The sequence below is a fragment of the Salmo salar genome, chromosome 13 (genome assembly GCF_965601325.2).
Source record: "Salmo salar chromosome 13, fSalSal1, whole genome shotgun sequence".
NCBI classification, from domain to species: domain Eukaryota; kingdom Metazoa; phylum Chordata; class Actinopteri; order Salmoniformes; family Salmonidae; genus Salmo; species Salmo salar.
The window spans coordinates 14,445,749-14,470,468 of NC_138303.1; the positions used below are offsets into that span (position 1 = coordinate 14,445,749).

The window sequence follows — 24,720 nt, forward strand, 5'->3', positions numbered from 1 at the left end:
TAGATATTTCTTTCAATTGCACAATTCTCGCGTCCTCTCGCCTCCTTCTCAAAACCCATTGGAGGAGAAGGTCAGAGGGGCGGAACTTTTGGCTTTCTCATCCAATGAATTATTAGAAGGAAGCGAGGAGAGAGGACGCGAGAACACATAATTGAGATGTTCCCATTGTAAGGGGTTGGTTGCTACAGTGCCGCCTCAGCCTGACTGCCTCCAGGAAGTGGTCAGTCTTCTAAGTGGATTTCGGTTTGGATTGTTTTTGTTCCTAAACAAAGTACGAGTCATTTCCCGTGGGCTGGTAAAGTAACTTAGGTTGAAGCGATTTATCGTTTTGTTACCATTCACGTCACCTATATTTGATTAAAATATTTAGGAATCTATAAGAGATGGGACCTCGATAACGAGAATATTCTAGAAACACCAGAGTACGGGGTTTCGATTTCGGGAAGGGGTGAGCAAGAGGCCTGCGGCCGTCAAGGAGCTTAGGGAGGGCTGAAGAAGTACGGACTCGCCGGCCATTGTGCACAAAGACGGGGAGACGACACTCCAAATTATACATGTTTTGTAAGTAGTCGGTCATACTGTCTAGTATTTTTAGAAATATTCAATTATAAGTCATGAGGCGCTATTGTCAATATGTGTTGTTTGTTTAGCTTGTCAACAACTGATAAACGTTAGGTAGCTACATTAGCTAACAAGCTAATTACATTCGCCAGAACTGCTAGTAATTTAGCTAGGAAGATAAAGCTAGTTGGCTAACTGTTGTTAGCTTAGCTAACCTTAGCCGGCTAGCTAGATAGCCAGGTAACGTTAACGTTACATTGGCAATTTGTCCCTGTTGTTAATGACATTATAGCGATCACCTGTTAACATTTGAATGTTGAATTGTCCGATTTTTTTAAATAACTGATTGGCCAATGATCATTGATAGCCAAGTAACTTATTTTAGCATGCTAGCTAACTTAGTTACCTAACGTTAGTTACCTAGCTACCTAACGTAAGTAACTGGTCGTCAGTAGCTAACAACTAACTTGCCGCATGAACATGACGCCATTGCATTGAGGGTAAAGAGACTGGCAGAAATTTACATAAAGGTTTAATGTTAGGTGTACTATTATTAACCAAATGCAATGTGTAAAGTAAACAACAATAGTCTAACTATCACTTAAAATACATTGTAGTTAACGTTAGTTAGCATTGTACCGAAGGTAACGTAGATGTTTTAGAGTCGCATTGTCTTGCAATCCAGGGTGCAACATTCATGGGCAACATCCAAGGCAAAATATTCAAGATAGCTAGCTAGATACAGTAGCTAATATCACAAATAGTTGGGATACTCAATAAGACAGCCACCCCAAGTCATCTTGGTAGTACATGCAGAGATACTTATTGCGATGTTTGCAGACAGAATCCAATCTGATCAGGGAATGTTTAAAATGTGAGTTTAATCTGAATGGGGTGAGGTTTCAAATTTGAATGTGTACATGTGTAAATGATTTAATTGATCATATATTCTATAACCTACTATATACACCACAGATCACATTCTTTATGACTCTTATGTAGCTCTGCAACACTCATTCATAACTGTGGTGGGTCCCCTGACTCTTTTCAGGACCCCTGATTCTGTTCCGGGAGATTTCTGACCTGTATCATCGCCAAGATAGCTGGACCGGGTAGAAAGCGGCACACCTCAGAACCAGTCCCCAGCGGCAGCAGTGACGCCGGCGACGGGCGGCCCGTGAGCGCCAAGCGCCTGAAGATGGCCAGCAGCAGTGAGTCAGGCCGGCGGAATGGGGGTCAGCGCAGCGCAGATGACAGCACCAGCAAGAAGAAGCAGAAGGACAGGGCCAACCAGGAGAGCAGGGAGGCCAAGCGAGCAGCAGCAGGGGCCAACGCAGAGCACAAGAAAGGTGAAATGGTTGAAGGGGAGAGATTTGGGCTGTGGTTAACTTGGCAAGGCACGAGGGTACATCCCTGAGATGCTGCTTTATTAGCATTGGTAGAGTGATTGCTGAGAGCAAGTCTTTTTGCCTGCGTTTACACGGCAGACCAATTTTGATATTGTTTTCCCACTAATTGGTATTTTGACCAACGCGTTACTGGGCGCACACTGCCTGCCCTCCAGGACATCTACAGCACCCGGTGTCACGGGAAGGCCCCAAAAATAATCAAGGACCTGAGCCACGGCCCATTCACCCCGCTACCATCTAGAAGGCGGAGACATTACAGGTGCATCAAAGCCGGGACCGAGAAACTGGAAAAACAGCTTCTATCTCCAGGCCATCAGACTGTTAAATAGTCACCACTAGCCGGCCTCCTCCCAGTACCCAGCCCTGAACCTTAGTCACTGCTACTAGCCAGCTACAACCCTGCACCTTAAGAGACTGCTGCCCTATGTACATAGTCATTGAACCCTGGTCACTTTTTAATAATGTTTACATGCTGCTTTACCCACTTCATATGCATGTACTGTATTCTAGTCAAGGTTCGTCCTATATAACTACTGCTGTACACACCTTTTCTATTCATATAGTCTATTCACACCATTCTATATATTTTCTGCACTCTAACATCGCTTGTTCTGATATTTATTTTCATTTGGGGGATTTGTGTGTATTGTTAGGTATTACTGCACTGTTGGAGCTTGAAACAAAGCATTTCACTGCACCTGTGATAACATCTGCAAAATATATGTAGGTGACTTTTTGGGATTTGGCCAATCACATCAGATCATTTCACATAAGGTTTTTTTGTTGTTGCTGATGTCATTGGTCAGAAGACCAGTTAGTGAAGAAAAAAAAATCAGCCTTATGTTGAGCCTATTTTGATTTGTATATGACATAAAATCTGATGAGAAATGGGGGAGACTAGTGGTGTTGAACGGTACTTGACTTTTGCTCTGTGTCATCTCGGCAGTGTTTTCCATGAGCGCCGTTGGCTAATCAGCCGGTTACAGACACATTTTCAGCCACCTACTTTTTCCACTTCGTATTAAAGATGCATTATGCAGAAATCGATCTGCTATTTCCTGGTTGCTCAGTTCTAAGTTCAGTTTCTGTGACAAAACAAGCATGTGTAGTGTAGAGAATCATTGTACCATCTTAACTGCTGTGAAATACCTTTTCCATTAACAAATGTATTGTTTTAGTGTTTTCATCTGTTTGAAGCTGGTGTACAAATCTGAACGTAAAAGACACAAAGACGAAACTTAAGAATGGGAAGAATAGAAATGGCGTACATAAAATAGATCTACATCGAATTCTATTGGTCACATACACACGTTTAGCAGATGTTATTGCGGTTGTAGGGAAATGCTTGTGTTCCTAGCTCCAACAGTAATAGTAAAATAGGATGGCCTTGACTAGAATACAGTATATACATATGAAATGGGTAAAACAATATGTAAACATTATTAAAGTGACCAGTCTTCCATTATTAAACAGTGTTCTATGTACGTAGGGCAGCAGCCTCTAAGGTGCAGGGTTGAGTAGCCGGGTGGTAGCTAGTGACAGTGACTAAGTTCAGGGCAGGATACTGGGTGGAGAATGGCTAGTGATGGCTATGTAACACTCTAATGACCTTGGGAAAGAAGCTGTTTTTCCGTCTCTCTGTCCCAGCTTTGATGCACCTGTACTAACCTCGCGTTCTGGATGATAGTGGGGTGAATAGCCCGCAACCTTGATAATCTTCTTGACCTTCCTGTGACACCGAGTGTTGTAGATGTCCCGAAGGGCACGCAGTGTGCTCCCGGTGACCCGTTGGAGAGCCCTGTGGTTGCGGATGGTGCAGTTGTCGTACCAGGCGGTGACACAACAAGGCGGCCATGTGTATCGGCACCATACCACAAAACTATAACACGCATTTCTATGTGAATTTGGTCTGGTTGCCCAAAAAAGTAACATATTGCAGCTTTAACTGGCCTACTTTTCATTTAAAACTTTTAATTCGCTAGTCTGTCGATTCCTCTCCTGCCATAATGACTGATAGGCATTTTCTGCCTGTTAATCACAAAGCAACTGATGACAGGGAAACAGTCTGCTGTCCTGCCTCCCGGTCTAATTTGTGTGCTGTGGTTAGTTGCAGTAGAATGTCTTAACACTGAGGGAGAGCGCATGATGCTTGTGAATTTGCATGTCCCGTGTAAATGTAAGCGGTAACGATGAGTCGAAATCCACCTAGCCATAATTATTGTTTTCTGGCACAATCGTTTATTTTCTTTCATGTGCTTCACATAGCTGTCCACGTGGAGTCGTGTGGCATTGGCTATTTACTGTGCATTGATTGACAACTGAACAGCTAGTGTCGACTATTGTATAACAATTGTCAAACTGACTGAATAAAGTTGATCTCCTTATATCCCTTTGCCATTCATAAATCATGCAACGTGATTATACTGTATGTCCATCGCATCGGGACAAGTAAACCAATAGCCTTTTTTGGGGGGTTTCCTTTCCTAGGATGTCAGGGCTTGCCAGACAGTGACTCTGCAGTGAGTGAATTTGTCTCGTTAGTCATTGTAGCCTACCGAATCGCTTCGGTGAGAGAGCCGTTCATTTGTTTCCCACATTTTTTTTCTAGGCTTCTGGTTGCCCTAGCTTTTTTTGGCGATTATCTGCACATACATTCTGAAAACATTAGATAATGGTGAATCATCACGGCAGGAAAAATGTGTAGTGGAGAGCCTCATTCTGAAAGTAGCCTATGGTTACCTGTCAGAATTATATCCTAACTACTGTAATAAATCCAATGGGTATTTGTTTTGCGAACTCGACCACCTCACGGCGCAACGCCTCTCCCCTATTTGACCTAGATCGTTTGTGTGTATGTATTGATATGTAGGCTATGTGGGCCTTTTTTGAAAAATGTATGTAGTTCTGTCCTTGAGCTGTAGTTGTCTATTAATGTTCTATGTCATGTTTCATGTGGACCCCATGAAGAGTAGCTGCTGCTTTTACAACCGCTAATGGGGATCCTAATAAAATACTGTTACATGAACCATAAACACGTTTGTTTTTGTTGTGGACTTAGAACACTCCTGTTGTTTTTCTATTCAAAAAAAGGTATCTTTCAGAGTGAACCAGGAAAACGGAAACCTGAAAAAACTAACTGGTGAAAACATCATTTGGGAAAGAAAATTAATTAAATTGATTTTTATAGGGCCCTACCTATTGTACATTTTAGATTAATTTAGGCTAATGTAAAATCAGAATGATATATAATAAATGAGACTGAAACCCATTTATTTCAATTTAACCTGAAATATATTTTTGTAGATAATGTGGGCTATTTACTTCATCTTTTTCAGTTTTAATAAAATAGATAGTTTGATGAACAAACATCATTGTTGCAATTTATATCTTGCAGTAAAACTAGAGGTCCTGGATGGCAGGAAGCTTGGCCCCAGTGATGTACTGGGCCGGACGCATTACCCTCTGTAGCGCCTTGCGGTCGGAGGCCGAGGAGTTGCCGTACCAGGCAGTGTTGCAACCAGTCAGGATGCTCTCGATGGTGCAGCTGTGAAACGTTTTGAGGATCTGGGGACCCATGCCAAATCTTTTCAGTCTCCTGCGGGGGAAAAGGCATTGTCGTGTCCTCTTCATGACTTTCTTGGTATGTTTGGACCATGGATAGTTTGTTGGTGATGTGGAACTTGAAACTCTCAAACCGTTCCACTACAGCCCTGTCGACGTGAATGGGGACGTGTTCGGCCCTCCTTTTCCTGTAGTCCACGATCATCTCCTTTGTCTTGCTCACGTTAAGGGAGAGGTTGTTGTCCTGGCACCACACTGCCTGGTCTCTGACCTCCCCTATAGGCTGTCTCATCGTTGTCGGTAATCATGCCTGCCACTGTTGTCATTGGCAGACTTAATGATAGTGTTGGAGTCGTGCTTGGCCATGCAGTCATGGGTGAACAGGGAGTACCGGAGGGGACTAAGCACGCACCCCTGAGGGGCCCCCGTGTTGAGGATCAGCGTGGCAGATGTGTTGTTGCCTACACTTACCACCTAGGGGCAGCCCGTAAGGAAGTCCAGGATCCAATTGCAGAGGGAGATGTTTAGTCCCAGGGTCTTTAGCTTAGTGATGAGCTTTGTGGGTACTATGGGGTTGAATGCTGAGTTGTAGTCAATGAACAGCATTCTCACATAGGTGTTCCTTTTGTACAGGTGGGAAAGGGCAGTGTGGAGTGCGATTTGAGATTGCATCATCTGTGGATCTGTTGGGGTGGTATGCAAATTGGAGTGGGTCTGGGGTTTCTGGGATGATGGTGTTGATGCGAGCCATGACCAGCCTCTCAAAGCACTTCATGGCTACCGACGTGAGTGCTACAGTGCGGTAGACATTTAGACAGGTTACCTTGGCTTTCTTGGGCATAGGGATGATGGTGGTCTGCTTGAAACATGTACACTCCCGTTCAAAAGTTTGGGGTCACTTAGAAATGTCTGTGTTTTTGAATTTTTTTATTTTGTCCAAATAACATCGAATTGATCAGAAATACAGTGTATACATTGTTAATGTTGTAAATTACCATTGTAGCTGGAAACGGTTGATTTTGTTTAAATATTTTTTTATTTTTAAATGGAATATCTACATTTATCATCAACCATCACTCCTGTGTTCCAATTGCACGTTATGTTAGCTAATCCAAGTTTATCATTTTGAAAGGCTAATTGATCATTAGAAAACCCTTTTGCAATTATGCTAGCACAGCTGAAAACTGTTATGCTGATTACAGAAGCAATACAACTGGCCTTCTTTAGACTAGTTGAGTATCTGGAGCATCAGCATTTGTGGAAACAAAGACCTTTCTTCTGAAACTCGTCAGTCTATTCTTGTTCTTGTTCTGAGAAATTAAGGCTATTCCATGCGAGAAATTGCCAAGAAACTGAAGATCTCGTTCAACACTGTGTACTACTCCCTTCACAGAACAGCGCAAACTGTCTCTAACCAGAATAGAAAGACAAGTGGGAGACCCTGGTGCACAACTGAGCAAGAGGACAAGTACATTAGTCTAGTTTGAGAAATGTCTGTATTGTGTCTGAAATTGAGATGTGATCCCTGGTGGAGGGAGCTAATGCCTGATCACCAGCCGATCCTGTTAGCTAAGACAGTGTGGCCAATGGCGTGGTTTTAGAGGCCCTCCTCTTGCTAAATGCATATAGGGGAAACACTGGTATTGGTAGGTATAGTGATTGGGGTAATGTGTTGTTGGTTGCTGCTCTCGCCTTAACTCTTCAGCCTTAATGCTGAAGAGTTGTAATCCTAGCTGATGTAAGGCCGGATCCAGGGAAACGGGCTTTGTCACGGTCACGAGAGAAAGCTGCTGTGCCTCCCTGCTCTGCTGTCTCCAACTAGAACACATTACCCCAATCAATTCATAGGGCTGGTCGGCCAGCATGATTCTCCACCCACACATCATCCTCCTCTTGCCTCATCTAGCTACCCTCGGTCCCATTGTCCACACTATATCCTTTGTGTCCTTCCAATGCCTTGGCTGTTGTCTATGCCATTCACTGATTCGCACCAAGGACCTCCCCAGTTTCTTTCATATTTTAGTGGTGTAACACATTAGTAAAATACCTATCATACTTTCAATGTATGTGGAACTATGTGCAAGTGACAGGCTTTTCAACAATTTCTAGAGAACACAAGTGACAGACACTACGGACTAGCCTAGTGGTAAGAGCCATTTCGTTCAATGGAGGACAAACGTCAATACTATGTTGATGTCATAGTGGACCGTAGCAGGGTCTATGGAGAGGGGGGTCACATGGATTACAGCCCGACTGGGAGCCCAGCTGTAGAGGGGTTGGTGTTGCCTGGGACATTTTACAGCGTGTGTGTGTGTGTGTGTGCGAGAGAGAGAGAGAGAGCGAGGATGTGTTGTATACTATATGTGTATGTGTGTGAGAGGCCAGGGTGAGAGGGGGTTGTATACTATATGTGTGTGAGAGGGTGTGTTGTATACTATATGTGTGTGAGGGGGTGTGTTGTATACTATATGTGTGTGAGGGGGTGTGTTGTATACTATATGTGTGTGAGGGGGTGTGTTGTATACTATATGTGTGTGAGGGGGTGTGTTGTATACTATATGTGTGTGAGGGGGTGTGTTGTATACTATATGTGTGTGAGGGGGTGTGTTGTATACTAGAGGTCGACCGATTATGATTTTTCAACACCGATACCGATTATTGGAGGACCCAAAAAAAGCCGATACCGATTAATAGGCCAATTTTTAAAAAAGAATATTAAAAAATTTAAAAAACGTGAAAAAAATGACTTTTAGACTTTTTTTTGTGACTTTTTCCCCCCCCCATTTATTTATTTGTAATAATGACAATTACAACAATACTGAATGAGCACCTATTTTAACTTAATATAATACATAAATAAAATCAATTTAGCCTCAAATAAATAATGAAACATGTTCAATTTGGTTTAAATAATGCAAAAACAAAGTGTTGGAGAAGAAAGTAAGAGTGCAATATGTGCCATGTAAGAAAGCTAACGTTTAAGTGCCTTGCTCAGAACATGGGAACATATGAAAGCTGGTGGTTCCTTTTAACATGAGTCTTCAATATTCCTACTAGCTAGCCATTTCACATCGCTTACACCAGCCTAATCTTGGGAGTTGACAGGCTTGAAGTCATAAACAGCGCAATGCATTGCGAAGGGCTGCTGGCAAAACGCACGAAAGTGTTGTTTGAATGAATGTTTACGAGCCTGCTGCTGCCTACCACCGCTCAGTCAGACTGCTCTATCAAATCATAGACTTAATTATAATATAATAAACACACAGAAATACGAGCCTTAGTTTCCGGACTCGACCATATTAATGACCTATCATCTCGAAAACAAAACATTTTTTTTCTTTCAGTGAAATACGGAACCGGTCCGTATTTTATCTAACGGGTGGCATCGCAAGTCTAAATATTCCTGTTACATTGCACAACCTTCAATGGTATGTCATAATTACGTACAATTCTGGCAAATTAGTTCGCAACGAGCCAGGCAATGAACGCAAGAGCAATGACACAATTTCATCTTAGCAGGCAATATTAACTAAATATGCAGGTTTAAAAAAAAAAAAATATCTACTTGTGTATTGATTTTAAAGAAAGGCATTGATGTTTATGGTTAGGTACATTGGTGCAACGACAGTGCTTTTTTCCCAAATGCGCTTGTTAAATCATCACCCGTTTGTCGAAGTAGGCTGTGATTCGATGAGAAATTAACAGGCACCGCATCGATTATATGCAACGCAGGACACGTTAGATAAACTAGTAATATCATCAACCATGTGTAGTTAACTAGTGATTATGTTAAGATTGATAGTTTTTTCTAAGATAAGTTTAATGCTAGCTAGCAACTTACCTTGGCTTCTTGCTGCCCTCGCGTAACAGGTAGTCAGCCGTCATTGAAAATAAGAATGTGTTCTTAATCTGACTTGCCTAGTTAAATAAAGGTTAAAAAAAAATACAAAAAATGGTGGCCAAAAATACCGATTGTTATGAAAACTTGAAAACGGCCCTAATTAATAGGCCATTTCGATTAATCGGTCGACCTCTATTGTGTACTATATGTGTGTGAGATAGCAGGAGAATAAACAAGTCTGTAGTAGTGGTGAACATGAGCACCGTAGTAGACTGAGCTGAACTCACATACATGACCTGCACGCCCTGCCTAGAAGAGAACCCCAGGCTCCGTGCTGACTCAAGAGAACATGAGGTTGTTTGAGGGCCTTTCAACTTAGATGGCAGGTGCTGCAGCTTCACAGTGACGAAAGGTAGGTTGGCTGAGCATTGCCAATGTTTGTGATTTCTTATTTCAGGTTTTTTTTATCAGAATGAGGATTATTTGTATCTTTGTATGTTTGAATTTTAACAAGCTGTCATTTGGGAGTGTCTTTGATGAAACAAACGTTTTAGCAGTGGATTCATTTTTCTACCGTCCAAAGAAGTTAATGTTGAATGTTGCATTCGGAAAGTATTCAGACCCCTTGACTTCATCCACGTTTTGTTACGTTACATCCTTATTCTTAAATTGATGACTCTATACACAATACCCCATAATGACAAAGAAAAACAGGCCTTTGTATGTGTGCATTAATGTAAATCTAGTTTCTTGTGATGCTGCAGTATTTTGAAGCCAGCCTAAAAGGGTCAAAACGTTTATTTATGAGAGCTCTGATAATCCTTACAATGTACAAAGCCTTTTATATTAACACACACACACACACCAGTAGAGAACTCCACCTAGCTTTAGGCGGCTGTATTTTTCCACAGTACCCAGACCACCTCTCTCCTTATCTTTTGCCAACCTAGCTGTTCCCAGGCCGTTGTTTCTCTCCCTAACTTAAGGAGGCCTCTTCTCCTGTTCCTTTCCCAAGGTCGTCTTATCAACTCTGCCGTGCTCATTTTGAAGTGGTACCAGTGTCTTACTCACACACAGTATTGGAATATCGTTTTTAACCCATTATTATAGCCTTATTTCGAATACATTTCAACAGGTTATAGGGTTTCTGAGTGAAATCATTTAACCTTTAATCATATAATTTCCATTACAATGCTACAGTAATATAATGACCCAACGCGCGTCTAATTTACCCATCTCCATCTGGCTTTTCGGGGTCACCTTGTTTTTTTAAATTGCAGCTGCAGAGTTTTAAAAAAGCATATCGCTCGAATATCGTTGCGTTAAGTCAGCGCAGGCGCGAGCTCTCTCGCAGTCTTTCTCTCTCTCCATCAACTCCATTCAAATTGCATCCAAAATACAGTTGAAGTCGGAAGTTTACATCCACTTAGGTTGGAGCCATTAAAACTCGTTTTTCAACAACTCAGCAAATTTCTTGTTAACTAACTATAGTTTTGGCAAGTCTTTAGAACATCTACTTTGTGCATGGAACAAGTAATTTTTCCAACAATTGTTTACAGACAGATTATTTCACTTATAATTCACTGTATCACAATTCCAGTGGGTCAGAAGTTTACATACACTAAGTTGGCTGTGCCTTTAAGCAGCTTGGAAAATTCCAGAAAATGATGTCATGGCTTTAGAAGCTTCTGATAGGCTAAATGACATCATTTGAGTCAATTGGAGGTGTACCTGTGGATGTATTTCAAGGCCTACCTTCAAACTCAGTGCCTCTTTGCTTGACATCATGGGAAAACCAAAATAAATCAGCCAAGACCTCAGGGAAAAAATTGTAGACCTCCACAAGTCTGGTTCATCCTTGGGAGCAATTTCCAAATGCCTTAAGGTACCACGTTCATCTGTACAAACAATAAACACCATGGGACCACACAGCCGTCATACCGCTCAGGAAGGAGACATGTTCTGTTTCCTAGAGATGAACGTACTTTGGTGCGAAAAGTACATATCAATCCCAGAACAACAGCAAAGGACCTTGTGAAGATGCTGGAGGAAACAGGTACAAAAGTATCTATATCCACAGTAAAATGAGTCCTATATCGACATAACCCGAAAGGCCGCTCAGCAAGGAAGAAGCCACTGCTCCAAAACTGCCATTAAAAATGCCAGACTACGGTTTGCAACTGCACATGGGGACGAAGATCGTACTTTTTGGAGAAATGTCCTCTGGTCTGATGAAACAAAAATAGAACTGTTTGGCCATTATGACCATTGTTATGTTTGGAGGAGGAAGGGGGAGGCTTGCAAGCCGAAGAACACCATCCCAACCGTGTTGTGGAGATGGTTTGCTGCAGGAGGGACTGGTGCACTTCACAAAATAGATGGCATCATGATGAAGGGAAATTATGTGGATATATTGAAGCAACATCTTAAGACATTAGTCAGGAAGTAAAAGCGTGGTCGCAAATGGGTCTTCCAAATGGACAATCCTATAGAAAAGTTGTGGGCAGAACTGAAAAAGCGTGTGCGAGCAAGGCGGTCTACCAACCTGACTCACTTACACCAGCTCTGTCAGGAGAAATGGGCCAAAATTCACCCAACTTATTGTGGGGAGCTTGTGGAAGGCTACCCAAAACGTTTGACCCAAGTTAAACAATTTAAAGGCAATACACTCAATTAGTATTTGGTAGCATGTAAACTTCTGACCCACTGGGAATGTGATGAAAGAAATAAAAGCTGAAATAAATCACTCTCTCTACTATTATTCTCACAGTCCACATTCTTAAAATAAAGTGGTGATCCTAACTGACCTAAAACAGGGAATATTTACTAGGATTAAATGTCAGGAATTGTGAAAAACTGAGTTTAAATGTATTTGGCTAAGGTGTATGTAAACTATCGACTTCAATGTAGATAATCCTGTTCTAGATATATAGGGCTATATACAGTATATATAGATGTCCTAGCCTCCCTCTTTCAGGTTATACATTCAATGCAGTATTAGCCTTATATTTAGCTAATTTAATGATCGGTTATGTATAATAAGCTTATAATTTATAGCGTCGGTCTCTTGTGCAATAGGCAGGCACCTGTGCTCCGCTGGCCTCTCCTATAAAAAATGCTCTTTAGCTCTTGGAGTCTCATGCAGGAAAAGCTGGTCTAGAATAGCTTTGTTGGACATTTCCTGTACCAATAGACTATTTAAAGACGGACATTTTTTTTTTTGAGTTTTAAATACAGTAGCCAATAGAGCTCACAGGTAGTTTTGAAAGAGTGACTGTTCCATGGCGGTAGGCTATAGCAGTTATTTATTCAGACCCATAACCACTCAATCTTCGTGAAGAGAAGTGAAAGCTTTCTCCATCTAATTTTAGTCCTATATTATTCAAGGATGTCATTAGAATGATGAAGATAAATAAAATAAGTTTAACTGTTGAAAGCGAGGAAGGAATGAAGCAACAATAGAGAGAGAAAGAGGTAGGCTAATAACATTATGAAAGGTGTATGCATCAGCCTACTAATTATACAAATAGGCCCTATTATTCTCTGAATATAAATCTAATTCGCTAGCCTATACTTGTAACTATGTAGGCAGCATGTGCTGCACCAGAATCGCATGTTCTCTTCTGCTTTATCATGTCTTGAACAAATTGTGTAACTCCAGTCTATATTATACAGTATAATACAGTTGTCATGACGTTGGCCTGTGGGTAAGGTTTATGACCCCCCCATAAATACCTTTCTCCCTTCTCTCTCTCCCTGACTCTACTGAAGGACTCTCGAATAGCCTTTGTTAAATATAGAGAGTCTGGGAACATCAAACAAGTGGGGGGAAAGGAACCATATTTCGGTAATAGAACCAGTTGAAAATATGCGTTGGTACTTAATGAATATGATGTCTGTTCGGTTGTCATCTGAGACATTATGACTGATGACAGGACGACATAAACTGTATCTGGGAAAGTCTACACATTCTAGTTATCAGAGTCACATGGGATTGTTGTTCAATTTAAATGCAATTTAAATGAAACTATTTGTGAAAAGATTAAATGTAATTTTAGCTTCCAAATGAGAGAATTGGGTTTTCACAAGGTTAGCGCCCTGCTCAATCAGTGGCCTGCCCCTGTGAATAGACATGGGTTATAAACTATGAAACACACCCTTCTCTCCCTCCACTATATAAGCCCTTGACGAAAATGTAACCTCCTGTTCCGAGGACGATAGGACGATGGTCCATACGTTAAAAAGGACTAACATGTCAACTACAGAACTAAGCCAACCTCAGCTTGAGCTTTGGTTGTGAATGGTATGAACTTTGAACTCTTATTCACTAAAGAAGTGAGACATCCTAGCCGTTGAGTTAGCAACAGCAGCTGTAAACGTGGGCTAGGAAAGGACGGACGACTTATCCGGTCTAACACACAACGAAGATACTACAACGTATCCATTTTACCACCAGAGACATTCTTCCGAGGACAGGAAGATCTCTGTTGGCCAACACGGCCAGCATCTACAACCAATCTACCGAAGCGCAGCTCAGAGTAAATATATATTGCATTTTCCTTTTCCAAATGGGCGGTTATTTAGAATGCATAAGATACAGTATTTACGATAGCACAGCTTCTACCTTTGTTCCTCAGTCTTCCCGCTCTTTCACTCAAACCCAACCCCCTCTCTTTGTGTAACCAGCCGTCATGTCGGCTCCGTCCACCAGGGATGTTTTCTGTATGACATAATTTGCATTCTGTGTATATGTAATTCTGTGTGATTAGTTAGGTATTTAGTAAATAAATAATTAAACCCAATTTTGTATTGCTGATTCAACTTGTTAGCCAGGGTTCGTGAAGATAACCAAGAATTTACAACTTTCAGATTAGACTGAAATAAGGTGACGAGTAATATTGACTGCTATTGATGTAAAATAGTACTAGGTCTTTAAGAGTTTATTCAGAAGATAACAGCTCTATAAACATTCTTTCGTGGTGCCCCAACTTTCTAGTTAATTAATATTACATGATTAGCTCAATCAGGTAATATTAATTACAGAGAAAGGATTTTCTAGAATCGCATGTCATACCACTTAATCCGGCATAGCCAAAGACACGACACAGTACAGTAATACTGTTCACACTCCAAAAAGATTAGCTTACTGGAGCTAGTTTCATTTATTTACCCAAAAGAGCACAAAGCAAGCTACGTCTATGGGCCTTTTGTTTTTCTGTCGTGCGTAATGTGCAGGAGCCTATATCATATGTGTATTGGATAACGGCACAATCATTTGGGCTTTTTTTGGGCTCGGACTCATTAAATGTGGTTAATGTAGGGCTCATTAAATGTATTTAATATGTCTCATCAGACTCGGGTAGCATCAAGTCTGAATTTTCATGCTGATCAAAGCTCTAATCACATCCAGACATTTATAATGCTTTGTATGCTTTATAATGTTTTATTAGGCTTTATATACTTTATAATGCTTTATAATGTTTTATTAGGCTTTAAATGCTTTATAATGTTTTATTAGGCTTTATAATGCTTTATAATGTTTTATTAGGCTTTATGGTGTTTTATTAGGCTTTATAATGTTTTATTAGGGTTTATAATGTTTTATTAGGCTTTATATGCTTTGTTTTATAATGTTTTATTAGGCTTTATAATGCTTTGTAATGTTTTATTAGGCTTTATAATGCTTTTGAATGACACTTCCGGTTTTGGCGGGAAAAATACCAGTTTACCCGTTAGGAAAGTGATTTATTCTCAGGATGGAACATTTTGTAAAATACCGGTAAAATATTCAACCCTTATCTATTCTTCTACGTCTAGCTCTACTGATCTGTTGTAGACTATTCTAGGTTGATTTGCATACTTGTCTAACACAGTCACAGCGTGCGCTGTGGACAAAGTGTTCTTGTGTTACAGAATCCGTTTTGAAGGTAATCCCTGTGGTATGCTGAGTGTGGTAGTCCTCTGACAGACTGTGTTGTCTCTGCTCGCTCGGTGCTGTGTAGATGTGTTTGTAGTCCTCTGACAGACTGTGTTGTCTCTGCTCGTGCTGTGTAGATGTGTTTGTGGACTGGAAGCAGAATGCTAATGAGGTGATCGCGAGGCTGCGCTGTGGAGACGGGGTGCAGAGGGTGGAGGACGTCACCACTACCTTCACCGACACATACTGTCAGGCCCGCTTCCCAGGTGAGATCACAAACTAACTGCGTGTCTTATAGCCTAGGTGTATGTGATGATTGCACGTGTATGAGAGCTTGTACAGGCTACATGTCTGTTTTTTAGTGTGTGTGCTGAGATGGTGTTTGAATGAGGGAGTGTGTGTGCTGAGATGGTGTTTGAATGAGGGAGTGTGTGTGCTGAGATGGTGTTTGAATGAGGGAGTGTGTGTGCTGAGATGGTGTTTGAATGAGGGAGTGTGTGTGCTGAGATGGTGTTTGAATGAGGGAGTGTGTGTGCTGAGATGGTGTTTGAATGAGGGAGTGTGTGTGCTGAGATGGTGTTTGAATGAGGGAGTGTGTGTGCTGAGATGGTGTTTGAATGAGGGAGTGTGTGTGCTGAGATGGTGTTTGAATGAGGGAGTGTGTGTGCTGAGACGGTGTTTGAATGAGGGAGTGTGTGTGCTGAGATGGTGTTTGAATGAGGGAGTGTGTGTGCTGAGATGGTGTTTGAATGAGGGAGTGTGTGTGCTGAGATGGTGTTTGAATGAGGGAGTGTGTGTACGTGTCTTTGGTATGCGTGGCATTTAGCCATTCACTGTGAACATGCAGCATTAGCACTAGTCTGATGGCCCGTGACTGGTCTCTGTCCAGATGGGCGCCAGTGGGACTGTCATCTGCATGAGGAGATTGAGGGCTCCTGCAGCAAAGTGCAGTACAAAGAGAAGAGTGGCTTCCTCCTGCTGGTCATGCACAAGAAGATCCCCTTCCACTCCTGGCCTTCCCTTATGGTGAGTCTGCCAACTGGCCTCCCTGCTGTCATTTAGCATGTGTTTCTCTCATGGAATACCATCAACTACCATCATGTGACTATTACCTATCTCTTGCGAAGGTTTTAACACAATTCCTAAAAGAAATACCTAAAAAATCAACAACATTTTGTCTCATCTCCCTGCAGCAAAATAAAAAGGAGAAGCAGCCTGTGAAAGTGGAGGCCAAGAACGGTAAAGACCAGAAACAGCTGCCTCTGCTAAAGCCTGTGGTAAAGCCTGAGAAGTCTGTCCCGAAGACGGCAGACATGGCCGAACTGTCCGCCCAGACGTCTGCTCCACCGGCACAGTGTGAACAGAGGCGTGGCAAAGCAGAGCGAGGTGTCAAACGCATCATGAACTACAAACCAGCCGACAAGCCAGAGTCTGGGGTGAAGGCTGGAGGAGAGGGGCAGACCAAGCCGGTCAGTGTCAGTAAAGGGGACCTGCCTCAGGAGCCCAGTGCCAAGCGCACTGTCCATCCCCCCAAGGACCCCACCTCAGAGATGCCCAGGGATACACACTCCAAGTCCACATCCAATGGGAAACCACACAGCCCCACTGGCCGGGACCTCCAGACATCTACAGCTGGTGACAATCGAGCTGAGCTGCTAGGCAATGGCCATGAGGGTACAACACCTGAGGTAGCCATCAGCCACACGCAGCAGGAGTTGAAAGTTCAGGTGAGTCCCGGTGTCTCTAGACTATGCCATCTCACCAGGCACTGAGTACTGTGTGGGTTCAAATGTGTGTGTGAAATTCTGCTGCTCTGGATCTGATTGTAAAGCCCATTTATTGTTTTAGATGGAGGACAATAAGGCCCCAGAGTCTGATTTTAAGGCTGGTGCAGAAGAGGTAATCATACCGGCAGCCACTGTGTCCAGTGCTCAGATCAGCCCCAAGGCTGGAGCCTCCACCAACAGAACAGAGAGGCCAGGGGAGGCTGAGAGGACTGACTCTGAGACGCTAGTGAGACAGCCTCCGAATGAGGCTGACCAGGCCACTGAGTCTCTAACACCAACCATACAGTCAGGATCAGGGAAGCCTGTGACTGCAACAGCCACCAAGCAGGCTGAGCCCCCCAACAGCAGCAGCACACAGGAGGAGAAGAGAGACAGGTCTAAGGAGGAACCTCTGGAGATGAAGCAGGAGGAAGGTCAGTGGACGTCTCAAAAGGACACACTGTTATTTTTGTCACGGTGAGTCCATGGTCTGCAGACAGTGACCTGAAATGTGGCACTGTGGTTATCTTTTAGCAGTTCCAGAGCCAATGGTGAACCTGAAGTTGTTGAAGAACGACTCGTACGAGAAAGGGACAGACCTGATGGTTGTCAACGTGTACATGAAGGGTATCTTCAGAGAGACAGCCAGGGTGATCTTCAGGGAACAGGACTTCACACTCATCTTCCAGACCAGGTAACTTGGTCCTTGTGACTTGTCACCTCGGTGGGCTTAGTGGATCTTAATTGGATTTTAGTGGTGTTTCCAGCTTATTGAACTTTCTTCCCTTTCAAACAGCGATGCAAATTTCTTGCGTCTTCATGCGGACTGCGGAGCGAATACTGTCTTTAAGTGGCAAGTCAAACTCCGGTAAGACTGAAGTCCAACTTGGTGTGTGATTTTTTTTTTGTGTGTGGCGTTTCTATAGATCTGTGTAGATGGCCCTTTTGGTTCTCATTGAGACAGTGATTCTGACAAGCTGGGGATCCTCTGTTACAGGAACCTCATCCAGCCTGAGCAGTCTACGTATGCCTTCACCCCGTCCCGTTTAGACATCACCCTGAAGAAGAGGCACAGCCAGCGCTGGGGGGGCCTGGAGGCCCCTGCAACACAAGGTCTTCCTGCTGCCTGGCTTCTACTGCACATGTTATAGACGTCTGTCACACAGTTGGAAATATAGCAGCTCTGTATAAATATTACACACATAATGGCTTCCACACAATCGTGTTCACGGACTGTCTTTATATTGCTGTTTGAGGAGCACTGACTGTAGGTCTAACCAGTATCCTAGGAAACCATTAGAGCCTGTCCTAATGTGAATTACGTGGGAGGGTTGAATTTATGTTGTTCTGAGTGCGGGGGGGGGGGTGCGCAACTCGATATTAGGAAGGTGGGGTCTTAATGTTTGGTATACTAATAACATGTTGGTGTTATGCGTGACTATAGTAGGCAGGCATGTTTGTGGGTGTTAACATTCAAGTCAGCACTACGGACAGGTGGCTGACCACTGAAACTAATCCAGTAACTCAGTATGCATGCCTCAGTCCAGTCTGCTGCTCTCACAAGCCAACGGGTCTCTGGCTGTCAGTGCAGAACTGCAGGGCCTAGGTTATGTCCTTAACTTGTAATGTGCTTCTCTTGGTCCCTGACAGTTGTTTGTCGTTGACCACAAGCTCCATCCTCCTCTGTTGAAGGTGCAGTGGGTGGCGCCAAGGTTGCTGTGCCCTCCGCACCGTCCTCTCAGGCAAGTCAGCCGGGCAGCAGCAAGCACTCCCTCCCTGCCAAGGAGGAGCCACCCTGGGTGGGGGAGGGGAAACCCAAGCCCCCTCGGACAGTGGACGGATGCCTGGACAGTGTGTCATCCCGCACCGTCTCAGACCATGTCCCCATCAAACAGGAGCCTGCAGTCACGGTTAGTTGGACAAGACTGAGGATGAGATGGTGAGAGAGAGGACAGACTGAGGATGAGATGGTGAGAGAGAGGACAGACTGAGGATGAGATGGTGAGAGAGAGAGGAGACAGACTGAGGATGAGATGGTGAGAGAGAGAGGAGACAGACTGAGGATGAGATGGTGAGAGAGGAGACAGACTGAGGATGAGATGGTGAGAGAGAGAGGAGACAGACTGAGGATGAGATGGTGAGAGAGAGGACAGACTGAGGATGAGATGGTGAGAGAGAGGACAGACTGAGGATGAGATGGTGAGAGAGAGGAGACAGACTGAGGATGAGATGGTGAGAGAGAGAGGAGACAGACTGAGGATGAGATGGTGAGAGAGAGAGAGAGAGAGAGATGGAAAAGGCTTAAAAACAGAAATGGTATGAAGTGATTTAGCACGAGGAGTAGGGGATTGGAAAATGAGTAGGGGGAAAGCTAATCCGATTTCTTTATCATATTATCCTATGAGCCTCGAGGGTTGGTATTTTTCCTAGCCACTGGGCTTCTGCATTGCTTGCTCTTTGGGGCTTTAGGCTGGGTATCAGTAAAGCACTTTGTGGCAACTGCTGATGTAAAAATGTCTTTATAAAGTTTATTTGAATGATGGTATTTTATCCCTTTATTTCTGTCTCTGCCCCTCAGCCCAAGCCCACCTGTATGGTCCAGCCCATGACCCACGCACCTCCTGCCGGCAGCCAGCGCAGCGTTGAGGAGGAAGAGGAGGAGGAGGAGGAGAAGGTGTGTCTGCCAGGCTTCACAGGCCTGGTCAACCTGGGCAACACATGCTTTATGAACAGTGTCATCCAGTCTCTGTCCAACACCCGGGAACTCAGGGACTACTTTCATGGTCAGTGAGCGCCTCTAATCTTCCTCTTGCCGTCTCTGGCATTCTTTCATTTAACTTTTTACATTCCTTTATGAAATATGTGTCTGATGTAAATATGTATGTAATAAATAAAATGTAACATTGAAGGGAATAAAGTATTTTCTAATTAAAAAAGTTTCAACATGCAAGTACATTTCTGAATCTTGAGTGACTGTAGATTGATATTAAACCATTAACTGTGCTCTCTCACCCTCTGTGCAGACCGGGCGTTTGAGAATGAGATCAACTGTAATAACCCGTTGGGGACGGGTGGTCGGCTGGCCATCGGGTTCGCTGTGCTGCTCCGGGCTTTGTGGAAGGGTACCCACCATGCGTTTCAGCCCTCTAAGTTAAAGGTGACACTCCACTCTCCTGAGAGTCCCATCTTTAACTCCCTCCTGTTATTTAATAATATATAATGATATAATATATGACATTTAGCAGATGCTATAACCCAAATAGCCTTAGTCTTGCATGAATACATTTTTACATATGCGTGGTCCTGGGAATTAAACCCACTATCCTTGCATTACAACCACCATTCTCTACCAACTGAGCTACAGAGTACCACAACAACATCATACCCTCTACCCAGATTTAAACAAACACCTAGTATTAGAGTTACAGTATAACCCTACATCTTCTCATCTTGTTGGTGTCTTTATTCTCCAGGTGATCGTATCCAGTAAGATGTGGTGTCTTTATTCTCCAGGCGATCGTATCCAGTTAGATGTGGTGTCTTTATTCTCCAGGTGATCGTATCCACTTAGATGTGGTGTCTTTATTCTCCAGGTGATCGTATCCAGTAAGATGTGGTGTCTTTATTCTCCAGGTGATCGTATCCACTTAGATGTGGTGTCTTTATTCTCCAGGTGATCGTATCCACTTAGATGTGGTGTCTTTATTCTCCAGGTGATCGTATCCAGTAAGATGTGGTGTCTTTATTCTCCAGGTGATCGTATCCAGTAAGATGTGGTGTCTTTATTCTCCAGGTGATCGTATCCAGTAAGATGTGGTGTCTTTATTCTCCAGGTGATCGTATCCAGTAAGATGTGGTGTCTTTATTCTCCAGGTGATCGTATCCAGTAAGATGTGGTGTCTTTATTCTCCAGGTGATCGTATCCACTTAGATGTGGTGTCTTTATTCTCCAGGTGATCGTATCCAGTAAGATGTGGTGTCTTTATTCTCCAGGTGATCGTATCCAGTTAGATGTGGTGTCTTTATTCTCCAGGCGATCGTATCCAGTTAGATGTGGTGTCTTTATTCTCCAGGTGATCGTATCCAGTTAGATGTGGTGTCTTTATTCTCCAGGTGATCGTATCCACTTAGATGTGGTGTCTTTATTCTCCAGGTGATCGTATCCAGTAAGATGTGGTGTCTTTATTCTCCAGGTGATCGTATCCAGTAAGATGTGGTGTCTTTATTCTCCAGGTGATCGTATCCAGTTAGATGTGGTGTCTTTATTCTCCAGGTGATCGTATCCACTTAGATGTGGTGTCTTTATTCTCCAGGTGATCGTATCCACTTAGATGTGGTGTCTTTATTCTCCAGGTGATCGTATCCAGTTAGATGTGGTGTCTTTATTCTCCAGGTGATCGTATCCAGTTAGATGTGGTGTCTTTATTCTCCAGGTGATCGTATCCAGTAAGATGTGGTGTCTTTATTCTCCAGGTGATCGTATCCACTTAGATGTGGTGTCTTTATTCTCCAGGTGATTGTATCCACTTAGATGTGGTGTCTTTATTCTCCAGGTGATCGTATCCAGTTAGATGTGGTGTCTTTATTCTCCAGGTGATCGTATCCAGTTAGATGTGGTGTCTTTATTCTCCAGGTGATCGTATCCAGTTAGATGTGGTGTCTTTATTCTCCAGGTGATCGTATCCAGTTAGATGTGGTGTCTTTATTCTCCACGTGATCGGATCCAGTAAGATGTGGTGTCTTTATTCTCCAGGTGATCGTATCCACTTAGATGTGGTGTCTTTATTCTCCAGGTGATCGTATCCAGTTAGATGTGGTGTCTTTATTCTCCAGGTGATCGTATCCAGTAAGATGTGGTGTGGTGTCTTTATTCTCCAGGTGATCGTATCCAGTAAGATGTGGTGTGGTGTCTTTATTCTCCAGGTGATCGTATCCAGTAAGATGTGGTGTCTTTATTCTCCAGGTGATCGTATCCAGTAAGATGTGGTGTCTTTATTCTCCAGGTGATCGTATCCAGTAAGATGTGGTGTCTTTATTCTCCAGGTGATCGTATCCAGTAAGATGTGGTGTCTTTATTCTCCAGGTGATCGTATCCAGTAAGATGTGGTGTCTTTATTCTCCAGGTGATCGTATCCACTTAGATGTGGTGTCTTTATTCTCCAGGTGATCGTATCCACTTAGATGTGGTGTCTTTATTCTCCAGGTGATCGTATCCAGTAAGATGTGGTGTCTTTATTCTCCAGGTGATCGTATCCACTTAGATGTGGTGTCTTTATTCTCCAGGTGATCGGATCCACTTAGATGTGGTGTCTTTATTCTCCAGGTGGTCGTATCCACTTAGATGTGGTGTCTTTATTCTCCAGGTGATCGTATCCACTTAGATGTGGTGTCTTTATTCTCCAGGTGGTCGTATCCACTTAGATGTGGTGTCTTTATTCTCCAGGTGGTCGTATCCACTTAGATGTGGTGTCTTTATTCTCCAGGTGGTCGTATCCACTTAGATGTGGTGTCTTTATTCTCCAGGTGGTCGTATCCACTTAGATGTGGTGTCTTTATTCTCCAGGTGATCGTATCCAGTAAGATGTGGTGTCTTTATTCTCCAGGTGATCGTATCCAGTAAGATGTGGTGTCTTTATTCTCCAGGTGATCGTATCCAGTAAGATGTGGTGTCTTTATTCTCCAGGTGATCGTATCCAGTTAGATGTGGTGTCTTTATTCTCCAGGTGATCGTATCCAGTAAGATGTGGTGTCTTTATTCTCCAGGTGATCGTATCCACTTAGATGTGGTGTCTTTATTCTCCAGGTGATCGTATCCACTTAGATGTGGTGTCTTTATTCTCCAGGTGATCGTATCCAGTAAGATGTGGTGTCTTTATTCTCCAGGTGATCGTATCCACTTAGATGTGGTGTCTTTATTCTCCAGGTGGTCGTATCCACTTAGATGTGGTGTCTTTATTCTCCACGTGATCGGATCCAGTAAGATGTGGTGTTTTTATTCTCCAGGCGATCGTGGCCAGTAAGGCCAGTCAGTTTACAGGCTATGCCCAGCACGATGCCCAGGAGTTCATGGCCTTCCTCCTGGATGGGCTCCACGAGGACCTGAACCGCATCCAGAACAAGCCCTACACAGAGACCGTGGACTCAGACGGACGGCTGGACGAGGTGGGTGAAATAAAGGTTTGAGCAGCACCATGAACAATCACATTTATTTTATAAGGCCCTTTGTGACATCTAAAAAGTGCTTTACAAATATCCAGCAGCCTAAAACTCCAAACGGCAAGCAATGCAGAGGCAGTCATTCTCATAACCACACTCCCTGTTTTCATTCAGTCCAGTTGTCCTGGAAAATAACATGGTGTGTCTGTTTAAAAGGTGGTGGCAGATGAGGCGTGGCAGAGGCACAAGATGAGAAACGACTCGTTCATCGTAGACCTCTTCCAGGGCCAGTACAAATCCAAGCTCGTCTGCCCAGTGTGCTCCAAGGTAAGACACAAACAGCGGAATTATTTCAACACAATTAAGCAACACTCCACTGTCTGAATATATCTGGGTGTTCATGTTGAACTGTGTTTTGTATGGAGTCTCAATGGGGTTTTTCTAGTCTTGGAATGTTTCAGTCAAACTCACAGGGATAATACCATAGTTCCTCTGTTGCTACGGCTATCCACTGCTGAACACAGACCCTGACTGTTGTTTTAGGCATGTCTGCCCCTTAGGCATCATGATAATGTAGCCTTCCCTGTGGCTCAGTTGGTAGAGCATGGTGTTTGCAACGCCAGGGTTGTGTGTTCGATTCCCACAGGGGGCCAGTAATTTTTTTAAATTATAAATAAATAAATAAATACATTTTAAAAATGCATGAAATGTATGCATTCACTACTGTAAGTCGCTCTGGATAAGAGCGTCTGCTAAATGACTAAAATGTAAATGTAATGGGCGTTTTAACCCCCTAAGGTCGATGTCCGTGCGGAAATCTAATTAGCATAATAAAAAAATCCCCTTGGAAATCTGTCAGTTGAAGCTAGAGATGTGTTTTTTGCATTGGATGCGTCTCAATCCACTGCATCCGCGTGTATCGTACTTCCGCATCTGCGATGAAAGGTTACAGAGCTAGAGCGGTGTTTGTCAGACCGTGAGACATCCCGAAAACCGGTCGTCTGTAATTTCCCAACAGGTTGTTCTACACACTAATATGCGAAGGTGAGACTCTCATGAACATGTTGGTTGTTTTGCTCCAGGACGCCCACAGGCCTCACAAAGCTAGTCTGAAGATCCCCTGGTACCAGTTGAAAAAGTGAATGGAAGTACAGTACCAGTCAAAAGTTTGAACACACCTGCTCTTTCCAGGGATTTTCTTTATTTTTACTATTTTCTACATTGTAGAATAATAGTGAAGACATCAAAACTATGAAATAACACATATGGAATCATGTTGTAACCAAAAAAGTGTTAAACAAATCAAAATGTAGTTTATATTTGAGATTCTTCAAAGTAGCCACCCTTTGCCTTAAAGACAGCTTTGCACTCTCTCAACCAGCTTCACCTGGAATGCTTTTCCAACAATCTTAAAGGAGTTCCCACATAAGCTGAGCACTTGTTGGCTGTCAGAACCAACTTCCTTTTGATATTTTTTGGGGAACTTCTGTTGTTCCATGTAGTGAATCT

At 43.1% G+C, this 24,720-nt stretch overlaps 1 protein-coding gene across 8 annotated transcripts in view; it reads left to right on the forward strand.

The window, feature by feature from the left end:
* Positions 1-175: 175 nt before the first annotated feature.
* Positions 176-24,720, forward strand: part of LOC106566460 (ubiquitin carboxyl-terminal hydrolase 19) — a 35,848-nt gene continuing 11,303 nt past the window's right edge. For 3 of the 8 annotated variants that reach the window (XM_082959850.1, XM_082959844.1, XM_082959846.1), the window contains exons 1-14: positions 176-561; positions 1,613-1,910; positions 15,427-15,555; positions 16,179-16,315; positions 16,483-17,016; positions 17,138-17,489; positions 17,590-17,749; positions 17,852-17,923; positions 18,053-18,168; positions 18,748-18,965; positions 19,634-19,838; positions 20,079-20,212; positions 23,059-23,232; positions 23,428-23,538. In XM_082959850.1, the coding sequence (XP_082815976.1) occupies positions 1,760-1,910; positions 15,427-15,555; positions 16,179-16,315; positions 16,483-17,016; positions 17,138-17,489; positions 17,590-17,749; positions 17,852-17,923; positions 18,053-18,168; positions 18,748-18,965; positions 19,634-19,838; positions 20,079-20,212; positions 23,059-23,232; positions 23,428-23,538 (2,493 nt within the window). In that variant the 5' untranslated portion in view covers positions 176-561; positions 1,613-1,759. The remainder of the gene's footprint in view (positions 562-1,612; positions 1,911-15,426; positions 15,556-16,178; positions 16,316-16,482; positions 17,017-17,137; positions 17,490-17,589; positions 17,750-17,851; positions 17,924-18,052; positions 18,169-18,747; positions 18,966-19,633; positions 19,839-20,078; positions 20,213-23,058; positions 23,233-23,427; positions 23,539-24,720) is intronic. The other 5 variants (XM_045692943.2, XM_082959848.1, XM_082959847.1 and 2 more) reach the window with 5 other exon arrangements.